Source organism: Oryzias melastigma, linkage group LG18, assembly GCF_002922805.2.
Source record: "Oryzias melastigma strain HK-1 linkage group LG18, ASM292280v2, whole genome shotgun sequence".
NCBI lineage: Eukaryota > Metazoa > Chordata > Actinopteri > Beloniformes > Adrianichthyidae > Oryzias > Oryzias melastigma.
This window is the reverse complement of record NC_050529.1, coordinates 3,922,997-3,947,322: the sequence shown is the minus strand read 5'-3', so window position 1 is coordinate 3,947,322 and position 24,326 is coordinate 3,922,997. Positions and strand designations below refer to the sequence as shown.

At 41.7% G+C, this 24,326-nt stretch overlaps 1 protein-coding gene across 2 annotated transcripts in view; it reads left to right on the top strand.

Moving 5' to 3' along the window:
- Positions 1 to 20,675, top strand: part of pum3 (pumilio RNA-binding family member 3) — a 22,249-nt gene extending 1,574 nt beyond the window's left edge. The window contains exons 2-18 of one of the 2 annotated variants that reach the window (XM_036216787.1): positions 357 to 447; positions 520 to 714; positions 856 to 1,024; positions 1,270 to 1,345; positions 1,491 to 1,584; positions 2,758 to 2,824; positions 4,266 to 4,440; positions 5,092 to 5,195; positions 8,294 to 8,372; positions 8,449 to 8,547; positions 9,663 to 9,716; positions 11,662 to 11,742; positions 11,871 to 12,013; positions 18,673 to 18,895; positions 18,965 to 19,052; positions 19,128 to 19,218; positions 20,037 to 20,675. In XM_036216787.1, coding sequence (XP_036072680.1) covers positions 357 to 447; positions 520 to 714; positions 856 to 1,024; positions 1,270 to 1,345; positions 1,491 to 1,584; positions 2,758 to 2,824; positions 4,266 to 4,440; positions 5,092 to 5,195; positions 8,294 to 8,372; positions 8,449 to 8,547; positions 9,663 to 9,716; positions 11,662 to 11,742; positions 11,871 to 12,013; positions 18,673 to 18,895; positions 18,965 to 19,052; positions 19,128 to 19,218; positions 20,037 to 20,166 — 1,959 coding nt within the window. In that variant the 3' untranslated portion in view covers positions 20,167 to 20,675. The remainder of the gene's footprint in view (positions 1 to 356; positions 448 to 519; positions 715 to 855; positions 1,025 to 1,269; positions 1,346 to 1,490; positions 1,585 to 2,757; positions 2,825 to 4,265; positions 4,441 to 5,091; positions 5,196 to 8,293; positions 8,373 to 8,448; positions 8,548 to 9,662; positions 9,717 to 11,661; positions 11,743 to 11,870; positions 12,014 to 18,672; positions 18,896 to 18,964; positions 19,053 to 19,127; positions 19,219 to 20,036) is intronic. The other variant, XM_024262803.2, reaches the window with a different exon arrangement.
- The last annotated feature ends 3,651 nt before the right edge of the window (positions 20,676 to 24,326 follow it).

The window sequence follows — 24,326 nt, the reverse complement described above, 5'->3', positions numbered from 1 at the left end:
CCCCCCCCCAATTATTTCAGCCTTTTCTGGATTCTGTCAGAATAAACCAAGTCTAGATATGGTAGTTGACTCCGCACAATCCCCCGTGCCGTCCTCACTGCCTGGGCTGAGTGCTCTGAGCTGTGCAGCTTCCGTACCACACTGACATACTGAGTCGCAAGACCCTCTCAAATTGCGGCTCTGCAGAAGTCTGCAAGTATCTGAGAAGACGGTCCAATCTGCTCCAGCTTCCTGAGAAAGAAGAGTCGCTCTTGAGCTTCCTTCACCTTAAAATACGCCCATTCATTTATTCTTCACATCTGAAACTTTTTCTAAGTTTTCTTTTCATAATTATTTTCATGTTTTTTCTGTTTCAGTATTGTTTGACCACACACATAAAAATGGAATCCAAAATCAAAAAGGCCTTTTCTCCTAAAGGTGTAAAAAAGCTTGCCCAGAGAGGAAAGGGTAAGGCTTAAGTCCCGCCTTCTTTCAGAAGACACCGTCGGCTTCCTCGCTGACGATTCTCGCTCTCTCCAGAATCTATAGGGAGCAAACTTGGAGGAAAACCAGGTGGTAAAAAGACGTTCAAACCCCTCAAAAACGCAGAGAAGCAAAACCGAGCTAAAGATCGGGGAAACAAGCAGCACAAGCCGGCCTTCTCCAGAGGCGGTGGGGCGCAGCAGGGGAAGAGGAAACTGTCTGCTTTTAAAAACAAGAAAGAGAGAGATGAAGGTGAGGAGACATCTTCATCAGAAAAGAGAAACTGCTCAAGTTCTTGGGAATCTTCTGGTCTTTGCTGCTTGATTGGTGAGAAGTTCTGTCAGTGTTGGTCCTCGTTGTTTTGTAACTGTTTTGTTTTGTGTGTGGAATCAGGCCCAGCAGCCAAAAGAGTCAAGAAAGGGGAGCTGCTGTCAGAGGAGGAGCTGCAGAAGAACAGGCTGCAGAGGAGGAAGGAGCTGAAAAGGAGCAGGCAGCAAGCAGCCAGGAAGGAAATGTTTGAGGTCATCAATCAGTCCAAACAAGTGTGGGAAGACCTGAGGAGGTGTGTGGGACACAAACTCAGCCCGGACCGCAGAGTCTGGATGTTGGCTTCCTTTCTTTGAGCAGAACAACATCAGCTGCTTGGTTTGGAGAAAACAAAGATTTCTGAGAATACTTTGAAAAGAGTGTAAATTTGTCAAATTAAGATTTAAAGTTACTTATAATGATAATGAGTTCATCAACATTCTTTTACTACTGTTTGTTCTTGCACAGCTGTCATCTTACAGACGTTTCTTGTGTCTGCAGGAAAAAATGTGATGAGGAGCTGAAGAAGAAGCTGATGAAGCAGCTCCACGATCTGATCCGCGGGAACACCAAACAGGTGAGTTGCAGGTCTGGTTTGCAGCTGGCGTCGTAACGATCAGTAACTCTCCCATTGGATCTTCTGCTCTTCACATTTATAATCTGCCAAATGTGAATAAATGTCCGATGTTACCGTTGTGTGTGGTGGGATCTCCTGTCTGCAGATGGCTTTTGCTCACGACTCGGTTCGGATCCTGCAGTGCTTCCTTCAGTTTGGCAGCCACAAGCAGAGGCAGGAGCTATTTGAAGACCTGAAAGGTGGAAAGCACAGCTCTGTTCTTGGTAGGGGTGTAACGGATCACGGATAATCCGTGGTCCGTACGGATCAGTAGCCACGGTTCGGCACTCACTTGGACTGCTGATCACCGCGCGTATGTGCACGCACACACCATCACCTCGCGCGCATTATTAGAAGCAATTGTCCGTACACACCAAATTCAATTTGCCTTAAATTCATGTACACCGTCTTTGTTAAAGCGTGGAAGTTGCTGCTTGACTGTTCTTCAAAGCTCCCAGATTTTGTGGCGGGACCCAAAGTGCCCGCTATGTGTGGGAGGAGCTTCCATCAAAGGCGTTTCTCGACCTCGTCACAGAGAACGCAGATGAGATTGGGTTTATTTATTTTGAAGAGCCGAATTAAAGCATCGGTACACGTCTCCATGTCTGGCTTAAGATAATCTTTCAGTGAGGAGCAGCAGCTGTGGCTGGACGAAGCTGCTGGTCCGTGTGTAACAGGGGAGGGCGGTATGGCAAGCAAAAGGTGTCAAAAATCACGGGCAGTGCTTCGCCTCACCTGGACTTGTTCTATTGATAATAATCATTATTTTATATATTGAAATCTTCCCGCAGTTTCAATAAATCATTAAGTACCAACTAAATAATTTAAGTTTGATTTGAACTGTTTTATTTAGGATTTAATTTGGGTGTTGGGGGATAGGAGGCATGAGAAAAATTTGCATTTTTGGGGGTTACTGCAGAAAGATTTGGTAATTTGAAAACTATTTTCAGTCATTCTTCTCTCCCGGTTTTTGTAGATTTGGTCTCAAGACATGAAAACGTCATCAGAAACAACCTGTTTTAGCTTGTTGTTTGTGTCCAAAGTTAAAAGATGTTTTGTTTTCATAAATAGGCCTCAATGAGCACATTTGTAATGTAATATATGAGAGTATATTTATGCTTTGAGGTACTGCATATATGTTTTATCAAATATATGTTTTGAAACTTTTCAAGAGTATTTTTAGGCTTTTATCTTGTTATTTTTCCAGCTATTGTTTTTTTTTTACTTTTCACAAATCCGGAAAATGATCTGAACTGTGACCCTAAAACCGGTTTAGATCCGAACCATGAGTGTTGTGATCCGTTACACCCCTAGTTCTTGGTGTCGTGATGGTCTTCCATAACTGAACTTCTTTGTTTTGTCGGCTCCTGCAGATGACATCCCTTCTCTGTGTAAGTCAAACTATGGCCGACATGTGGTCAAGAAGCTGCTCATGTATGGGTGAGTCTGTTCCCATGGATTTGTAGTTCCCTATAGCCAGCCTCTGCCACACATCTGTTCCACCTTTTATTCCTCTGTTTTAATACTGTTCCGATCTGGTTCCACCACTGGATTTCTGTGGCCCACCTCTGTTTTTATTAGTTTTTTTTCACGACTGTTTCCCTTCTGACTCCCTCCCGGAGCCGTTCTCCTTTTCATTAACCCTCTTTGTCCCATTCTTTTTTTTTTTATAACGGCCATTTGGGCTGAGTGCAAGTGCAGGCAAGTGAGCAAACGCGTGCGTGGTGCAAGTGTGAGCGCGGGTGAGTGCACGCTCAAGGGCTGAAGAGGTTTTCGCTGAGCAGGCGCGGAGCGGTCTGTCACACGTAGAGTAGAACATGAACCGAGTACGAAAGGATTTGTGATCATGTCAGTTTTATGTATAATTGTTTATTTGCATTAAATCTTTTCTGTTAGTAGGAAAAATGATGTAAGGGTTAATAGAAAACATACTTGGCCTTAAAATACCTTTAATTCATTTCGTTGAGAAAAAAAATTCAAAATCCTAACTCTAAAACTGTTAATGGAATCGAATCGTGGCTTGACTGAATGGTTACATCCTTAATAAATATAAATATTAACTTCACATAAACTGGAGACAAATGTTTTAAATATCAACTTCTTTTAGTTATCTTAAATGTTGTCTAAACAAACAAAACATTTTCAATCACAGTAATAGAGTGGAAATTAAAATGCTAAATATCAAGAATAATTAACAATAATGAAGCAACAATATTTCTCCAGCACTAAATTTGTATTAAGTTGCATCTTAACTCACTCTGGGGTCTTCTGTGTTTTTTGTCTGCTGCGCTTTGTAACTTACCACACAGGCAGATGTAAATGATGAGTATAAACTAAGAGATGTGGAGACAGGTTAGTAGGATAAGACCAGACAAGTTAAGAGATAAGAAAAGATAATGCTTTATTCGTCCCACAGTGGGGAATGTCCAATGGTGCAGCATTACAGATACCAGAATGACAGTAGAGTTGTATGTACATGTAAACAGAGATGTCACATATTTGCAATATTTATAGTCTGCAAAATCTTAACTAGAAAAATCCTAAATTGATTACATATTTGGTCTGCATGCAAACAGATTGGTGCAAGCACTCAGATGGAGAAGAGAACATAAAGTGTCTCCATAGAGCACAGTGTGTCTGAAGCAGGGCTGCCCATTCCAGGTCCTCGAGAGCTACCACCCTGCCTGTTTTCCAGATGTCAAAGCCCTGCTAGCTGCTGATTAGCTCAGTCAGATGTCTTCACATTCTTATTGAATGAACACACCTGGTCCAGGTAATTAGCAGCAAGCAGTGCAAGAAGATCTGAAAAACAGGTAGGGTGGTAGCTCTCGAGGACCAGGAATGGGCACCCCTGACTATTTACTGAATTCCTCCGTTTTAGGAACAAGGAGCTGGTTGCAGCTGTGATGCAAACTTTTAAGGGTCACGTGCGGCAGATGCTTCGACACTCAGCCGCCTCTGCTGTGATCGAGTACGCTTACAACGACAAAGCCCTCCTGGCGCAGAGACTCATGCTCTCCGACGAGTTGTACGGGAACACCTACGCTCTCTGCAAGGTAAACACACACGCTTTAACCACACAATCCAGAGTGTTAGGCCCAATCGAATGCTTCCCTTCCCCCTTCCCCTTCATTCAGCCCTCCAAACGGCGAGTCATGAAAATGCCTAATATTTATTTATTTATTGTTACTAAGTGTTTTTTAGTTAACTGTTTTGAACAATTCATAGTAACAAATCACATCAGCACGTCAGGAAAATAGTGTCTAATTTTTTCGGACATGACTTTTGTTTGACGTCATCAATGATCTCCGGTCCACTAGCGTTAGCGCGCAGCTTCCAGCGCTTGAATATACTTAATAACAGCAGTTTTATTACTAAAAAAAGGTCACGCTACAACATAAAGTCATTACTTACATCTAAATGTATTTGTCTGTGGTTCAGAGCGCGCCTATGAGAAGAAAAGCGATTCTCAGTGCAACGTAGTTACCCTCATGACGGTGGACTTGAGACTCCTCCGTCTGGAGGGTGAAATTTAAAAAATTATACTCTGGACACGACTTAGACTTCATCTGCCACTTCAAATTGAGGGGAAGGGAGAAGGGAAGGATTCAGATCAGGTCATTGTCTCCTCACCGAACCTCCTTTGCTTCATGTTTGTGATCACCTTGGAGAAGATTTTGTGTTTGAAAGATCTGCCTGTTTTCCAGTCATCAGAGCACAACACCATCGAGAAGGTGGTGAAGGGAAACCCTGACAAAGTGGACAGCATCATGGATGAGATGAAGCAGATCCTCCTGCCCATGGCCAGCAAGTAAGATCCCGTCCATCCATCCGTCTGTCTGTCCATCCGTCCTTCTATCCATTAATCCGTCCATCCATCCGTTCATCTATCCGTTCATCTATCCATTAATCCATCCATTTATCTGTCTGTTCATCTATCCATTAATCCATCCATCCGTTCATCTATCCATTAATCCATCCATCCGTTCATCAATCCATTAATCCATCCATCCATCCGTTCATCTATCCATTAATCCGTCCATCCATCTGTTCATCCATCCATTAATCCATCCATTTATCTGTCTGTCCATCCATCCGTCCATCTATCCATTAATCCGTCCATCCATCTGTTCATCAATCCATTAATCCATCCATCCTTTCTTCTATCCATTAATCCATCCATCCGTTCGTCTGTCCATCCATCTGTCTGTCCATCTGTCCATCCATCCGTCCGTCTGTCCATCCGTCTGTCCGTCCGTCCGTCTGTACATCCGTCCATCCATCCGTTCATCTATCCATTAATCCGTCCATCCGTTCATCTATCCATTAATCCATCCATCCGTTCATCTATCAATTAATCCATTAATCCGTTCATCTATCCATTAATCCATCCATCCGTTCATCTATCCATTAATCCATCCATCCGTTCATCTATCCATTAATCCATCCATCCATCCGTTCATCTATCCATTAATCCGTCCATCCATCCGTTCATCTATCCATTAATCCATCCATTTATCTGTCTGTCCATCCATCCGTCCATCTATCCATTAATCCGTCCATCCATCTGTTCATCCATCCATTAATCCATCCATCCTTTCTTCTATCCATTAATCCATCCATCCGTTCGTCTGTCCATCCATCTGTCTGTCCATCTGTCCATCCATCCGTCCATCCATCCGTCCGTCTGTCCATCCGTCTGTCCATCCGTCTGTCCATCCGTCTGTCCATCCGTCCGTCTGTACATCCGTCCATCCATCCGTTCATCTATCCATTAATCCATCCATCCATCCGTTCATCTATCCATTAATCCATCCATTTATTAGTCTGTCCATCCATCCATCCGTCCATCTATCCATTAATCCATCCATCCATCCGTTTATCTATCCATTAATCCATCCATCCATCCATCCGTTTATCTATCCATTAATCCATCCATCCATCCGTTCATCTATCCATTAATCCATCCATCCGTTCATCTATCCATTAATCCATTCATCCGTTTATCTATCCATTAATCCATCCATCCGTTCATCTATCCATTAATCCGTCCATCCATCCGTTCATCTATCCATTAATCCATCCATCCATCCGTCCATCTATCTATTAATCCGTCCATCCATCTGTTCATCCATCCATTAATCCATCCATCCTTTCTTCTATCCATTAATCCATCCATCCGTTCGTCTGTCCATCCATCTGTCTGTCCATCTGTCCATCCATCCGTCCGTCTGTCCATCCGTCTGTCCATCCGTCCGTCTGTCTGTCCGTCTGTACATCCGTCCATCCATCCGTTCATCCATCCGTTCATCTATCCATTAATCCATCCATCCATCCATCCGTTCATCTAACCATTAATCCATCCATCCGTTCATCTATCCATTAATCCATCCATCCGTTCATCTATCCATTAATCCATCCATCCGTTTATCTATCCATTAATCCGTCCATCCATCCTTTCATCTATCCATTAATCCATCCATCCGTTTATCTATCCATTAATCCATCCATCCATCCTTTCATCTATCCATTAATCCATCCATTTATCTGTCTGTCCATCCATCCGTCCATCTATCCATTAATCCGTCCATCCATCTGTTCATCCATCCATTAATCCATCCATCCTTTCTTCTATCCATTAATCCATCCATCCGTTCGTCTGTCCATCCATCTGTCTGTCCATCTGTCCATCCATCCGTCCGTCTGTCCATCCGTCTGTCCGTCCGTCTGTCCATCCGTCCGTCTGTACATCCGTCCATCCATCCGTTCATCTATCCATTAATCCGTCCATCCATCCGTTCATCTATCCATTAATCCGTCCATCCATCCGTTCATCTATCCATTAATCCATCCATTTATCTGTCTGTCCATCCATCCATCCGTCCATCTATCCATTAATCCGTTCATCCATCCGTTCATCCATCCATTCATCCATCCATTCATCCATCCATTAATCCATCCATCCGTTTGTCTGTCCATCCGTCTGTCCATCTGTCCATCCATCTATCATTAATCCATCCATCCATCCGTCCGTTCGTCCATTAATCCATCCATCCGTCCATCTATCCATTAATAAGTCCATCCGTCCGTCTGTCCATCCATCTATCCATTAATCCATCCATCCATCCGTCCAACTATCCATTAATCCGTCCGTCCGTCTGTCCATCCGTTCGTCCATTAATCCATCCATCCATCCGTTCGTCCATTCGTCCGTCTGTCCATCCATCTATCCCTTAATCCATCCATCTATCCATTAATCCATCCATCTATCCATTAATCCGTCCATCTATCCATTAATCCGTCCATCTGTCCATCCGTCCATTCGTCCATCTATCCATTAATCCGTCCCATCTATCCATTAATCTGTCCGTCCGTCTGTTTGTCCATCTATCCATTAAGCCGTCCATCCGTCTGTTCGTCCGTCCGTCCGTCCGTCCGTCCATCCATCTGTCTGTCCATCCATCTGTCCGACTGTCCATCCATCCGTCCATCTATCTATTCATCCATAAATCCATCCATCCATCCACCTATTTATCCATCCGGACCATGACTCAGCAAAGACGTGACACTTATGAAAGCTCCACTGTTGTTTTTTGTTTTTAGGAGCTAACAAGTCAGGAGGATCTTCACTCCGTCAACACATGACAACAACAGACCTCTTTAATTAGTGAATTATGTTAGCATCTGCAGTGACTCAAAGTTTTAGCTTAAAACTAACCCAGGTTCCAATCAGCTTCCTCTGGTGCCCAGTTTTCCTAATGTACTGTAAACGGGACGTTTCAGGGGATTTCTGCAGGAGAATCTTCCGGAGCTGTATCTTTGCTTTCCTCAGTTATCCACCATCTCAGTTATTCCCCTCTTTCTCTTTGCTTAAAGCTGTGTGTGAGTTGTGTGTCTGTTGTGTTTCAGGGAGCAGGTGATCAAACATTCTCTGGTGCACAAAGCCTTCCTGGATTTTTTCCTGTTTGCTCCTGACAAGCAGAAATCAGTAAGCCGCTCTCAGGATGTGACCGTGTGTCTCTCAGCTTGTGCTTCTCACCATCTCCTGTGTTTCTGTGATGCAGGAGATGATCGAGTCCATCAGAGAGTCTGTGGTCTACATGGCTCATACCCACGACGGCGCTCGAGTGGCCATGCACTGTCTGTGGCACGGCACGGCCAAGGTTGGCACGCCGCTGACTCCGATCATCTTTTGACCTATTTTCAAAGTGTTCCTAGTGGTCTAGTTATGATTATGACCTTTTTATTTTTTTATGACCTTTTTAGCCAAAATCAAAAATGTTGTCATTTTCTAGAACATAGTTTCTGCAGAGTGGCAGGAGTTGATCAGATATTCACCTCTGAGTTGTGAGTGGGACGGTTGGTGCAATGCAGGGAGCTTGTGGCTCATCCAGCGTATTTTCTACATCATGATTATGATCTTTTTCATCTCCTTCCGATTCACAACGATTTAAATAAAGAAACACTTAAAATTTGATCTTAATTTTTCTTATACATGTCCCCCATCATCAGAAAAAGGCCACAAGAACATGTTAAAAACACCAAAAACAAGATTTCTTATAGGAGTAGGTCTATAGTTGTCAAGCTGGCTCTTCTATTTACTAGTGTGGTCTTTGTGATGGACAGAACAGGTTTCAGAGGCTGGTGAGGATTTGTCTGTACAGCTCTGGATTCCATCAATAACAGAAAAAAGCTGCTTCTATACAACAAAAGGGGTTTTTGATCACACTCCTTCACAGAGACAGAACACCAAGAAGAGGAAGGAGATCAAAGTCATGCTTTTCATGAACCTCCGTGCTCTCTTCTCATCCTAGTGAAGACACCATAATCTCTTTTTTTAGCCAAATTTTCCAGAATGAAGACACTTTATTGATAAAGCTAGGCTTTGGTCGAGGTTCTGAATTATCCAAAGTTTTTTTCAGCAGCTTACCCAAACTCAACTATCCAGGCTATATTAAGACATGGAGTTGGTGTGTGATCTGAAGCATTTGTGACAATTTGATTTGTTTGCTTTAGTCAGAAGTCATCTGCAGCAGAGACAGTAGCTGTTTCTTTAGCAGAAATGTAATTTTATGAGCCTTCAGTCCTGTAGAGAGTCTGAAAAGCATCGTCTCCTGACCCAGAAAACACTCAGAAACATGCAGATTCCATCATTTAGAACGTTTCCTATCAGGGATGTAAACTCAGAACCTGGCGCGCTTGTAAACACGGTGGAGGGAGTGTCATGGTCTGTCTGCTTCGGTTGGTTGAAAACTTTTTCCATTTCCTGCTGTTTCAGGACAGGAAAGTCATCATCAAAACCATGAAGACCTACATGGTGAAGTTTGCCACAGTGAGTTGATCTCCTCATGCAGACCTGCAGATGTAAACTAGGGCTGGGAATCACTGGGTACCTCACGATACGATACGCGATACATGGCTCACGATATCGATAATATCGCGATACTGCGATAATTGGTAAAAATGCTCTCTAATAACTAGCATTATATAGAAGGACGTGTTTTTTGGGGAAAATATATCCCTATTTATCTATTTTAGCTTAAACACAATCATAACTAGAAAAATTGCATTACCTCCGATAATGCATGTGTGAATGCATTATCGCGCTAATACGGTTGTTGTAAATCGCGTAAATTGCTTAAATTTGCAGTAATTGCTTAAATTGTGTAATGTGTATTAAGTGCTTAAAGTGTGTAAAGTGCTTAAATGGCATTAATTAGCATTAATAGCTTAAATTGCGTTAATTCGCATAAATTGCGTGAAAATCGTAAAATGTACGAATACCAAAAGTTGGTGCATTAATGTCCTGAGCGTGCTGAACGTTTTGATACCAATATTGTAAAAGTTTTAAGGTGCAGTAAAAAGTTTTAAATTTTCCCATTGACTTAACATAGGGCTGAAAATTCGCATAGATTGCGTAATATCGTGAAAACTGTAAAATTTGCGAAAACCAAAAATACATGCAGCAATGTCCTGAACGAGCCGGACGTTTTGATACCTAGATTGCATAAATCGCATAAAGTGTGCTTGAGTTTTTACGTTCCAAAAAACGTAAGGAAGATGAAATAAACAATAATAATAAAGAGAAACAGAAACACAATAGTGTGAATGCATTGAATGCATTCACACAATAAACAACTTGTCTTATTTTATTACTTTTATTAAAGACACTTTTGTGCAACATTGCTAAAATCAGTAATACTATGTCTTTGACGAGCATTGACTACAACCAAATTGGAATTATCTGTCAAATTTAATGTTAACAATAGTAAACATGATCAGCAGTCACACTACTTAGTGCAGAATTGTTGTAAATAACAGAGCAAAAATTAAATAAGCCAAGTGGCGACAGCTATCTACCTCCAAAGGAATGTCACTCCAAGGATGATGAATATGTTTTACAGTCTCTCTCAAAATTGACCCAATATTTTGTGCACTTTTCCCTCACTTGAAAAGAGTTGAGCATCCAAAATTGAAGGCTGATTTACTCAGACTGTCACTTGAGATTATTTTTCTAATCTTTATCTTTTTTCTATTTAGTCAGTCAGCAGTCAATAGGAAAAACCTTAAAACACACATACCAATGACAATAAATATAATTTTAAGTGCTTCAATTAATTAGCAACACCCCTAATTTTACAGTGAATTCATGTACTTTAGTTTAATTACCTTTACATTTAAGTTCATACATCAAATCCTGCTTTATTTATTTAAGAATTACTTTAAATTAACATTAGCAACAAGTAATTACATTGTTTGAAGTCACATTATAAATTTACCAAAGTTACACCGTACGTCAGCAGGTTAAACATTGAAGTGAATGAAAACGAAAATCCGACGGCACCTGAAGTACACAGACAACTGCGAAGCACACGGCAAGTTCCCAAAGCAAACAGGAAGTAAGTGATCGCTGACATTCTAGCGCTAAGACAAAGTCACTTCTTACCGGCTGGATCTTCTACAGATGGATGATAAATGCTGACAGGTAGACATGCTTCACACACGCGCTACAGAGCCTGTTATCTCACCAGTGCTTCTCCTGAATGAGCGCGTGCATCGCTATTAAAAGTCCGATGCAGCGCGCGCCCATAGTTCCGGCGCGCGACTTTGACGCTCAGTGCTACAGCCTCTTCAAATGAAAATATAATATCGATACTTGGTGAGAACCCATAGAGAATCGATCACAGGACTAAATATCGCAAAATATCGCAAGATCGATATTTTGGCACACCCCTAATGTAAACCGTCGACTTCATCACACCTGTTCTTTCCTGCAGGGGGAGTTTGGTCACCTGGTTCTTCTGGCCATCTTTGACTGTGTGGACGACACCAAGCTGATCAGACAAGCTGTTCTCTCTGTGAGTGCATCAGCAGATGCCACAGCTTTCTCTGGAAAATGTCCAGATTAAGACAGAATTCCTGTGACAGTCGCAAGGTTTTCTTCCTGTTCAGCCTGACTGCATTTCCTGTCCTCGCCTGTGTTCAGGAAATCCTGTCATCACTGAAGGAAGTCATCAGTAACAAACACGGGAAAAAGGTGCTGCTGTACCTGCTCAGCCACAGAAACCCCGCCCACCTGCTGCCTGAAACCATCAAGGTGTTGGAGCAAGGAGACAGGAACGTGCACAGGTAACGACCTTCAGCCGCCAGTGTCACACGCCAAACTCTGATAATAGACCAGATGTATGGTGTTAAATTTCCACCAAAACTCTTCTACAAGCATATATTAAACTCCACGCACGCAATGAACGTTCCACGGCACAGGACGGTCTCCATGCCCGCTCCTCTACTCTGCGCCTCTGAAACCTCTTCTCTGCGCTCATGGGAGTATTCTTACGCTCCTAAAACTAGTTCTGCCCCCTGGTGGAGGACTGTGCGTTCATGGAGCTTCTCCTGCACGCCCGTGTGAAACTCAACATTGAAGAAAAAAAAAACAGAAATGCCTGCGTATCATTCGTTTTCAAAACTAAAAATGAAAAGATGGAAAATGGACTGCCTTATTTATGAATCAATTTCTAAACTACTGTAGAAAAACCAATCATTTTTGAAGTTCCCATTTTTAAAAAATGGAAAATGAAGCAAACACATAATGAATGGTTAAATTTGTTTTCTAAGAGAAGAGTTGGATCACTGGGGGAGGAGAATTAATTTAAAGGTTCATTATGGGTGGAGTTTAAATAGTTTGGAGTCAGAAATCTGAAATATTGAATTTAAAAGTTCTTTGTTCAGTTTGATTCTGTTTCTCTATGATTCATCTTCTTGGCCGCTTTGCCCCTTTCGGGCTCGTGGGGGGGCCGGAGCCTAACCCTGCTACTGATGGCAGGGTATAGGTCACCAGTCTGTCACAGGGCCTCAATCACACACATCCACTCTCACATTCACACCTACTGGCAATTTAGAGTCACCAATTAACCTATGAAGCATGTTTTTGGACGGTGGGAGGAAGCCGGAGTCCCCGATGAAAACCCACGCATGCACGGGGAGAACATGCAAACTCCACACAGAAAGGTCCCAGCTGGGATTTGAACCGGGGCCTTCTCGCTGTGAGGCAAGAGCGCTAACCACTGCGCCACCGTGCTTCGTGGTTCTCAGTAATAGTTTAGAAAATGATAAATATGAGGAATAGTCATTGTGCTGAAAGCAATCTGAGTATGTTTTCCTACAACTTTCTTATATTTTATTATTATTACTATAATTTCTTATTCTGTCAAATTTTCTGCTCCTACACAAGACCTGTAGGAGGCTTTAAACGCTGTTCAAAGTTGACAAATGCTTTAAAGGCTACAATAAACTAATTGAAATAGTTTAAAACTATAAAAAGCTCTGAAAGAAGCTGTTAAAAGCCGACAAAATAAAACAACCAAAAAATCATTAACCCTTAAGGAAGAGCTTTCAATGCTAAATAGATAGTTCTTTAAAAGTCTTAAAATTGTTTCAGAAATAGTTGCAGTAATAGAACTAACATCTTTTTAAAGGTCTAAAGCCAGAGTCAGCAACGTTTATGACGAAGTGCCAATTTAAAATGTTCTCCTCAACAACTGTGCCATCACCAACTATAATGTGAACTCTGTTGTTGTTCACCTTTCAGCTCAATCTGGTAGGGATCACCAGTCATAGATAGATCCTCCCTGGGAGCTGAACCCAGGTCCTACACCAGCCACCTCTAACTATAGCACAAACTTTAATGCAAAGAAATACAAAAATGTTTCCAATATATCTGAAAACTAGGGCTGTCAGATTTGTCGCGTTAAAAACGCATTAATCTAACATGTGCTTGACGCCGACAATTTTTTTGACGCATTAATCGCGGATTTTTCTCATACGTGCCTTTCCATACCGCGCGCGCGGGCGTCCCGCCCTTTAACTCACAGGCGGCTCTCACTAGATCACGGGCGGGTCTCCAACCACAGCGCTGCGAGCTAAAACCGGCCGGCGCTAGGACCTGGAGAGCTCCTGCACTCTAACCCGGCTCTGGTTCGCGTCCAGTACCACGTCTGGTGGTACGGGCTCGTGTCCCGAGAGCTGCGGACCCCCGACGTTCCGAACAGCAAGCTCACCGGGGGACGTTTTAAATGTTCTGGAGGTTTAAGCGTGATCCAGCCCCAGCATAGCGGTCTGTCTGCCGGCATATTCATCGCGTGAGCTCCGCTGGACACGTCGCTGCATCGAGCTGCAGCCAGAGAACGCGGCGGCAGTAACAGACTGTCAAACTATCCACAGTGTATCCCGCTTTTCTCAGTCTTTAATGTTTTAAAAAACAAAAGTTAATTGGAAATGATAAATCTCTATTTCATTTATTACTGTAGTTCAGCAGAGGAGGAAAAGATTTGGTCCTGACAAAAAATTAACATGAAAGTGTTATGGAAATGTTATTTTTGATGTTTTTTATTTTATTTTACTGAACGTTGATTGAAGTTTTGAATTTAAAATGCCCTTCACTTGCACTTGGGCTTTTGTTAGGAATTTTATGTTACAGCCTTTTATTGTTAAGAAAGTTTATCTCAATACAATGTTACAAAATAAAGTATTTCTGATGAAAACTATTAATTCTGCCATTCTTGTTTTCATAATTAATGAAGAACTGTTAAATTCTTAAATTGTTAAACTGTTATACTGTTAAATTCCACACTTTTTCCTTAAAAAAAGGCCACGTATCTATTTGCGATTAATCACGAGTTAACTCAGGAAATGCGATTAATTGCGATTAGAAATTTTAATCGCCTGACAGCTCTACTGAAAACATTTTAATTCACAAACAGCAGGTCAAATAGGTTTTTTTGAACAACTCAAAACTCAAAAAAGTGTTTTCATAAAAATATTGCACAAAGAAAACAATTGAAATATGTATTCAACTATGTTTGTTTGAAACCAAAAGTACTGCATGTGTGCTATCTCATGCTTACAGAAATATGATTTCTAAGAACTTCACAACTATTAATAAAAAATAAAGAATAAATAAAAAACCAGTGTATGCTTTTGGCTTTTTTATTTTTGTTACATTATGAGACAGAACCTGGGGATCTTGATGTTAGTTCATTCTGTTATGATGCTTTTATTGCATGCAACACTAAATGATAATTTTAAGATTTTTTCACATTCCATATTGATGTTTGGTAGAACAGAAAGTTAGTCTGACCTTGTTTGGTTATTTTTCAACGAACAGAACTTTTCAATCAATCTTTATTTGCTAAAAGCACTTTTCATTTGTTGCAGCTCTTTACAATTAAAACAAACATAAAATACAAAAAGGAGTACAATTAAAACCCAAACCTCTTTGCCTTTTAAGAGACGTGAGGCTTGGCTCTGCTGTGAGGAAGCAATAGAAATCTCTGAAACCAGCAGCAGGTCATCACCACAGCACCAACAGGTCCACGACAGCTGTGAGCCTGCATGCTGGACCTGAACCGCTCCAACAACAGCCAGCCCCACGACAATGAAACCCAGCAAACCAGCAAATACCAGTCCAAAAGATCCCCATACGGAAACATAACTTAATAAAAGCCAATGATGCCAAAAAGACAACCAAAAAAAACTGCTGTGCGGTCATAAACTTTTGCTTCACGCTCTTCCCACTCATGCGCAAACATTCCATCCACAAATATCAGCTGAAATCGCCTCACCTGTCATCTCATTGGCAACAGTTTCAGAACACAGGAATTATTATAGCTTTTTCATTTCACCACGGAAACCTTTTTTCTTTCCTATGGTGCACATCAATGTGGGTTGTGTGAAACTATAAAGTTGTATTGAAAAGAAAGAAAAAAAAAAATACAGTGTTTATATGGATGGGCGGGGTCACAGCGCTGCGTGAATGGACCCTTTCCTTGTGAGACGATGGGGAAACAAAGATCCTTGTGAGAAGAGATCATCACTCTTTCCAAATCCGTAAAATACAAACTGACAACAGAAGTCCTTATTGCTGTCACATGCCGGCGTGTCACTGTCCTTTCCCTCCCGTCCCCAGAACCAGGTTGCCAACCCCTGGTCTAAATGAATTAGACAAAAAAAATTCCCATCACCCCTCAAAATGGTTCCTGAAAACCCGGAGTAAAAAACTGTTTTTAACCTGACCCCGAGAGGCTGTAGAAGGTATTAGAGCTTTTTAGAGTTAAACACTTTCAATAGCTATGAAAAGCTATTAAACAGTTAAAAGCTATAACTAGCTTTAAATGTACCCTAACCCAGTTTGTTTGTAACCCAGTTTGATGGCTTAGCGTCCATGAGGAAAATTATTAGATTTTCAAAAACGTTTGTTTTGAATGGAACTTCTTCTTCTGCGTTTTCTCCACTGACAGCAGCAAATACTGACACACAAACCTACAGTGCCCTCTAGTGGTTGTTAGTGGGGAAACAACCGCTAAAAAGCAACCAGTTGTTAGTGGAGAAAATAATGAATATATGAGCTTATTGATGTCTAAAAAATCCCAAACAAGTCGCTCCTGAGTGGTCCCTGGCCAATCTATGAAAAAGAAAAACGCGACTTATAGTCTGGAAAATATGGTGCAATTAAAAACTACCAAAAATTACATGGAGGCTTAAGAAAGCTTACAATGTTAAAAAGATAGATCTAAAGTTTTCAAGAAGTATTTATGTAGTAGAAATACTGTAATAAAAGGGCCATACCATGATTTTCTTAAGCCTTTCAGAGTGAACGATTTCCATATGCATGATCATGTATTACCTTTAAAACACAAAAAAACTAATTATTTATGAAATATTAGTTGTATTTTGTGAGTTTGTTCATACCCGGGAGTGAAACGGCTCGATTCCTGAAGCTCCGCCTGCCGCTGTGTGTGGCTGCAGTCTGCTTCATGATGTCATCCTAGAGCAGGGGTAGGGAACCCTGGTCCTCCAGAGCCACCTTCCTGCATGTTTTCCAATATACCCTGCTATTCCATGTTCTTATTGGCCGGACACACCTGAACCAGGTAATTGTCATGAGTCCCGACTCATAACAGAGTCTGTGGCAGTGTGTCTGTATTTCTCCCACAAAAATAATCCAAACTTCTTCAAAGTTGGATGCACATATGAGATATCTGCCTTTAGTAGACCCAGCCATCACTACACTGGTTCACAACAGAAACACATGAAGCTTCTGTGCCGGACCGGGGGTTGGGGGGTGGGTGTCTTAAATGAGCCCCGTATTTAAATTAACAAACTCCAGTTTGAGCTGGAATTTATTGAAGACAGGACACAACTGGAAGATATACGGTGTTCTGCATCTAAAATGAAAGTTTTTTGCTGATCATCACTAGCTCAGTGGAGAAATTGAGTGTTGTGTTAGTCTGGGGGTAGAGCTGTCAGCACAGACTCTTCCTGGAGGGAGCTGTCGTTTTCATGGGTATGGGAGGGGCTGCTGCAGACAGTGCAGGTTTTTATCGGATTACTCTTAAACGCATGAACGGATCAAAATGCTGTTTAGGGGTTCTTTATAGTGAGGAATGAACAGTAAAATACACTTAAAACCTAAAAAGTAGAATTTTCATGGTAGGGCCCCTTTAAACTTATTGAAAACAATTTAAAAATCTTAATAAATGAGACCAATCGATGACCATAAATTCTTAAACCACTAGTCATGGGGCTGGTTGTGCCATAAGGACCCTGCTAATAACTTTACAAGTTCCACCTGCTGTTTAGGGACATGAAAGTAGCTCAATCTTTGCTGATGAAGGACTTTTATTCTCAAAGTTTAAGAAATTACATTTATAGCCTGTAAATGATTCTGTGAGAAATGTCAAGTTATTCTGAGCTCTCTTAAGTTACTGTAGATAACAGAAAAAGAATAATAATATGGTCACTGAAATTGTCCTATATAATGTATAAAATTTAAAATCTTTAGCATCATCTAGTGGGGGTCTGATGAAGGTTTCTACAGCTATTTCTTTAGATTTGGGGAAACAGACATGTGCATACATATTTAAAGTGGTTATTTTTGGCTTTTGATAGCAACAGCTTTAAAATGTTCAAAACAGCATTGCTTTCAGCAATCAAATGCACTTTCTTTGAATGAGTTGCAAATCTAGTTTTTAATTTTTAGTTTATTTTAGTTTTTATTTTTAGATTTTTGTTTATTTACTTTGAAAAACAAATGATACACGGATCCAGTTGTGGCGTCAGTACTGCCCAAACAATGCTAATGGGGCGGGGCCAATAGAGAAGTGGCCAATCACACACAGGCAGGAGCTACACGCACATGTGATGGAAATGATACATTTTCTTCTTCGTCTTCATTTAAAGAAGGATCTTTGTACACAGAAGCCACAAGATTTGTTTGTTTCTTGCAGGGCGTTCTGATCATGACGTTGGAACATTTTGATCTCGTTAGAACATCTTGTCCATTTTTAGATATGAAACCTTACGTTGCTATTTAAAGTTCCTGTTTAGAGTTTGTTTGTGTTACTGGATAAAAGGTGATGCCCCCTCCTAAAGGTGCTTTCACACCAAACGCAATGCCCGCAAGAAATTTGCGTGCCCCGCCCCTTTTTCGCTGCGTGCCTGCACTGTTGACTTAACATTGAAACTGGCCGCCTCTACCACGCGATTCGCAATTGGTTGGAATGCACCAAGGAGATTAGCTGCAGACTCCTCTATGTTCATCTTGATCCAGTAATTGATTCAGGTCTCCTTTTTAACAGTAAACCTTGTGAAAAATCCATTAGATCTTTACATTTTCAACATTCTGATTGAAGTTCGCTGCACTATAAACTTAAAAAAAGTCTTAGAAGTAAAACTTTTTAGTGATGTTCTAGCATTTCGACTCTTGAAGGTTTGATTTCTGCTCTCTTCAGTAAAAAAGATCCAGAGATACGAAGAAGGGAGCTGCTGGAAGCCCTGTCCCCTCCCATCCTGGAATACCTGTGTGAAAACGCAGCAGACATGGTGAAGGACAAGGCCACCGGAGTCATCATCAGTGACATCCTGGGCTCAGCCTGCGGGGACCTGCGGCCCGCCATGACGGTAGTTGCTCAGCTAGCCAATCAGGAGCTGGTGCCGGGAGGCGTGGCCGGAGAGGTGAGTGACGCTTCCTTAGAACTTCTCTTGACAGAGAGCAGACCTTTATCTTGACCGCTGTTCTCGCAGCTCCACATGGCGGAGCATCCCGCTGGTCACCTGGTGCTGAAGTGGCTCATCCAGCATGACGGTGCGCTGGCCCAGTCTGGCAGAGAAGGTACCGCCCACTCTGAGTGGAAGGACCTGAGCGCAGCTCCTCCCACCGCTGACATCTGCTTCTTACATCCTGTAGAGCGCTTTGGCAGAATCCTGGTGGACACGGTTGGAACGGAACAGCTGAAGAGCTGGGCCAGAGTGAACCGAGGAGCCATTGTGCTCTGCAGGTCAGTGACCCGGAACCTACAAGCTGGAGGAAACTCTGCTTCTGTTTTTACTTCTGTCATTTAGTTCTTTACAAAGTCAGACCCTCAGGGACAGATGTCCTCACCATGTCATACTGATGAGTTTCAAAGTCGCTCTCCTATCATCTTTGGTCTACTGCAAAAGTGTTCCCACTAGGACACAGTTTCTGCAGTGCGGCAGGAGTTCATCAGAAATTCACCACCAAGCTGTCATCCCTTTAACGAGCTTTCCCACTAGCTTACAGCCCCTCACATCTCCAAGCTAAGATTACAGCTTTAACAAAAATGCCAAGCAATATTGTAGCAATCCAGACGTAGAGTTCTGATCCAGATCCCAGCTCAGACTAGGAAGACGTTCACGGGTCTGTTCTTCTGATAGTGGTTGTAAAGCAGGTGTGTTTTCTACATCACAAATGTGATTTTTTTCAAGCAGCTTTTTTTCTTCCATGACATCAATGTAAAGAGGTCAAAGGTGATCAAGGGTTGTTGGCAAACAGCCTCATGCTAGTGCAAATTATCGCTTCCATTTGTGCTCTGATCCCCATAAAGATGGAATTCTTTTAAGGAGAAAATAAAAAACACTTTTCTTTAGTTTTCCAAAGATCTGTCTCTGAAGGCAGAAGAACTGGACCTCGGTGTCAATCACAGAACGACCAAACATTCTCTGTTCTGGTTTCCAACACTCATTCAGATACTGTTCTGTGCAGAGGCCTGATGTCCGCTCTAAAGCATTGCTGTAAGCCTTCATGAGTGTGAAAGAAATCTGCTGGAGGATCTCTGATTCTGGTCTTTATCTTCAGCCTGCTGAACAGCTGTGACCCGTCTGTGGCTGCAGAGGTGAAGGCGGCGCTGCAGTCCATCACATCCCAGCTGCGCAGCACCTCCAGCAACCAGGGAGTGCAGATCCTGCTGCAGAACCTGGACAAGTAGAGGCGCTCGGCTCTGAGACTGCTGCTGGACCCTGGGAAAAGTTCAACCGACTGCCACTTTCAAACATTGTCCTCCCAAAGTTTTTTTTCACTGTTCAAATCACAAAGACGTGTTTTCAGATGAAGTTTCCAAAAACTACAGAGAGCGCGGACTGAGGGGGAACTGATGTGTGTTTCTGGACTTGGTTAAAAGCGGTCTGCAGGAACAGCGAGACCTGCTGCAGCAGGAGCAGCAAGACCTCCTGCAGCAGGAGCAGCAGCGAGACCTCCACCTGTTGTTCTGACAGTGGTTGGAGTTCGTCTCTGACCACATTTTTTTCTGCTATTGTAAGATTTTGTAATAATATCTGCCAAATGATGTTCATGAAAAGTACAAGTGATGATGATAAATCCTCTCCCAGCGGGGGGAGCTGGAAAAATGATTTCCTTATATTGATGTTTCTGTGAATCTTCAACAGAGTTGAAGTTTACTTTTACAAAGGGGGCAATGAAGGCTGTCATTCCACAGTGGATTTGGTTCAGTTTGTAATAGATTCCTTCATGTTGGAAGAACGGTTCTGAACAAAGATCACAGGAAGCTCCTGTGCTCTGCAGAATCAGGCTTCACCTGAAACTGCAGATCCGCTCTGTGGTGTTCCATGAGCCCGGCAGCCCGCACTTTTATTTTTGGCAGGTTTGCTGAGCCTTTCCAGCTACGTCAGGGATGACGTGCAGCCAAAGCCAGATCCTCTGGGATTGAGCCAGATTCAAGTCCTGAAGCCCCTCCCCTAAAGGTCAGGCATCATTGTGTCAGGATGCCCGTATTCTGGGTTTTTAAGTTTCAACATGTGATCGTCCTTTTTAACCATCCCCTGGTTCCTGCTGCTGAAAAACAATCCCTCTGCATGATGCTGTCACCGCCATGCTTCACTACCTGTCGCACCAGAACCTGTTTCTGATGGTTAGAGGGACAATACTTTTACATTCTGTCAAATTTAGAGGCTATTGTTTTTCCTTTGGATACTGGATTTTTTTCAAACAAGCAGTTTTTTTATTTTTACTTTCTGTTTGCGTTGGGGGTTCAGAGAACCCTTTATTAACCCTTTAACACCTGAGGTGTTGCCAGTGATGCTTAAACACAAAATCCTCTTTTCTTTCAAACTCGACTGGAACGATCGTCTTAACGGTTAAAAATTAACAGTAAATCAAAGAACAAAAACACTGGAGCTTCAGTGTTAAAGGGTTCAGTCAAATCCCATCCGACTCGGCTTAATCTAGAGAAACTTCTAAAGAGGGAAACAGGAGCCAGCGACTGAATACTTATGAGCATGATGTTTCTTTAAATCATTTTTTAATACATTTGCAAGCCCTGCTGATCCACATCGGTCCTCAACTGTGTATTGAAATTAATTGAATCCACTTTTTGATCTGTATCCTCAAGACAATCCCTGAAAACTGGGATGAAGCTCAACAAAGCTGATGGTTCCAAGAGCAAACGTGAAGTGAAGCTTCTGCTCTTAAAGAGAAACTGTTCAAACAGAAACTTAAGAAGGAACGTCTCTCACCTCCAACATCAAATCCTTCAAGGAGTTTAACTACCGGTACAAATCCAACAAGCTCAGAATAAACACAACTTTTCTTTAGCGGATCCTGGGGGAAGACTCCTTTCTTCCTCTCTAGTCAGAAGATTTTCTCACTGGAGTTCACGGGAGTCCCAGATCTACAATTCTTCTTCACTGAGTACAAAAGCCCTGCCCCTCAGAGCGATGAGCAGTTCTTCAGGATGACCTGCAGCTGCTGAGGCTTTAAGGGAGAAAAGATAAAGAGATAAAGGTTTATTATCAGACGGTCCAGATGGAGACAGGCAGCGCCCCTGATTACACGCCAGAGAGGGACCTTGAACGCAGCACAGGTGCTTAACATGCTCCAGATGAAGAGGCTCAGCTTCATAGTTCACAGGTTCTCCAGGTGCATGCTGGGATGTTTTGAACAGTAGAATGCAGGGATAAATGCCATGTCCTTTTTATTCAAATGCGCTACTAATAAAATAAAGTGATTTTTTTACGATAACAATAACCAGTGGAGGAAACGGCAGTTTGGACGCCCTCTATTTAAAAAAAAAAAGTCCACATTTCTAACATTTTTTCAACAAATCTGACCCTTATTCTATTGATGGAAACATGAAATGTTGGGATTTGTTTGTCTGCTTTCACAGCAGAACCTGAACTGAAAGCAGAAGAAATCCTGCAGTTTTTAAAGTCTTGTTCTGCCTATGCAATGATCAATAAAGTTAAGTCAAACGAATTGGATTTCTACAAATAAAAAGTGTTTTTGTTTTTTTCAAATGATGATTGAAATAACACTATAAGGATTGAAAATTTAAAGACATTGTCACAACTGAAAGAAAATTCTACATATTGGCAGATCCATCCATCCATCCATTGTCCTGACCGCTTTGTCCCGTTCGGGGTCGCGGGGGTGCCGGAGCCTATCCCGGCTACTGATGGGCGAAGGCGGGGTTCACCCTGGACAGGTCGCCAGTCTGTCTCAGGGCCTCAATCACACACCGATTTCACTCTCACATTCACACCTAGGGGCAATTTAGAGTCACCAATTAACCTATGAAGCATGTTTTTGGACGGTGGGAGGAAGCCGGAGTCCCCGGTGAAAACCCACACATGCACGGGGAGAACATGCAAACTCCACACAGAAAGGTCCCAGCCGGGAGTCGAACCGGGGCCTTCTCGCTGTGAGGCAAGAGCGCTAACCACTGCGCCACCGTGCAGCCCTTATTGGCAGATTTGTTATTTTATTGCTGCATTTCACAGCATTTAGGACAAAAGTCTGTAAAAGGTTTGTCACTATTCCTAATCAGGTAATTTGCATAAAATTAGACAATCAAAGGTTTAGATTAAGCGCAGCACAATGAATTAATTTATTATTTTTCCTTGGATAGCACAAAGGTTATTCTGTATAGAAGCTACAAGAGTTCTTGATTGTTATTAAAAAATATCAAGTTTTTTTCTTGAAACAACAGTTTACACTTGAGTGTATTTTCATGGAAGGTGAAGGAGATCTTCATCTGTATCAGCTCCGTCTGTCGTTCATGTTGAACAGGATTGTTTGTGACTCATCAAAAACTGTTGATCACAAACTTAGGATTGTAAAAAAAAAAGATTTTGTTAAATTTTTGTTTCCTTAAGTGATGTTGCTGTGTTTGCTTCATGGTTCGTTTTCAGACCCAGTGCGAAGCGGCTGGGTCGAGGGTCAGCACAGCCTAGTCTGAGGCCATGACTCTTGTCTGACCCCTCCCATGAACAAGATAAAAAATCCTTTAAAAAAAAAGGTTCGGCGCACTGTCATGTGAGGTCCAGATGACCCCACGTTTCATGTAAGCATGCCTAGATGAGCACAAGGGTTACATATATTGGCGATAAAGCTTTTTTAACACTATAGACAGTTTCTGACTTTCATTCACTAGAATCACAAGTAACTGCAGAAAAGATGAACACAATGTCAATGTGATGGAGTCACACTAGCTTAGTGGGTCAAAGAGTCCCCAAAGCACCAGATTCAGACGTTTCCAAATGAGAAGCTTATTTATTTAGAATTAAACATTAATTTAACATTGAGTAATAATGACTAACAATATTTATCATTCATTCTGAATTCCTCATTTGCTGTACTTTCATTTACTGTGTCATACAGTAAAAATATGCTGATATTTGAATATATAAACATTATATTATTAGCATCCAAAGAGATCTTATGTTTTTCAAAACAAGATAATATAATTTTAAATGCAATTATATATTTTTTTCTTTTATAAAAATGTTCAAAACCCCAACCCAAACAAATAAATAAATGAATAATAAAGATAGTTATGAATTTAGACATGACATTTTTGGCTTTTCAATACCGAAAAGCATTATAGACATCTTCCTTATAAAATATACGGGAAAATAAACAAAATGAATCAATAAATACTTTGGAATTTACACTTTAGCAGAGATTATTGTTTTTCATAGAAAAATAATATCAAATAACACAAAATGTATGAAAATCTTCCTATTAAAATGTTCAAAGAAAAGTAGATAAATAGGCAAAATCAATACCTAAATATTTGCTTTCTCTAACCCTTCTGCTCTCCCTAGCTTGTTTACATTAAAAGTGGGGTCATCT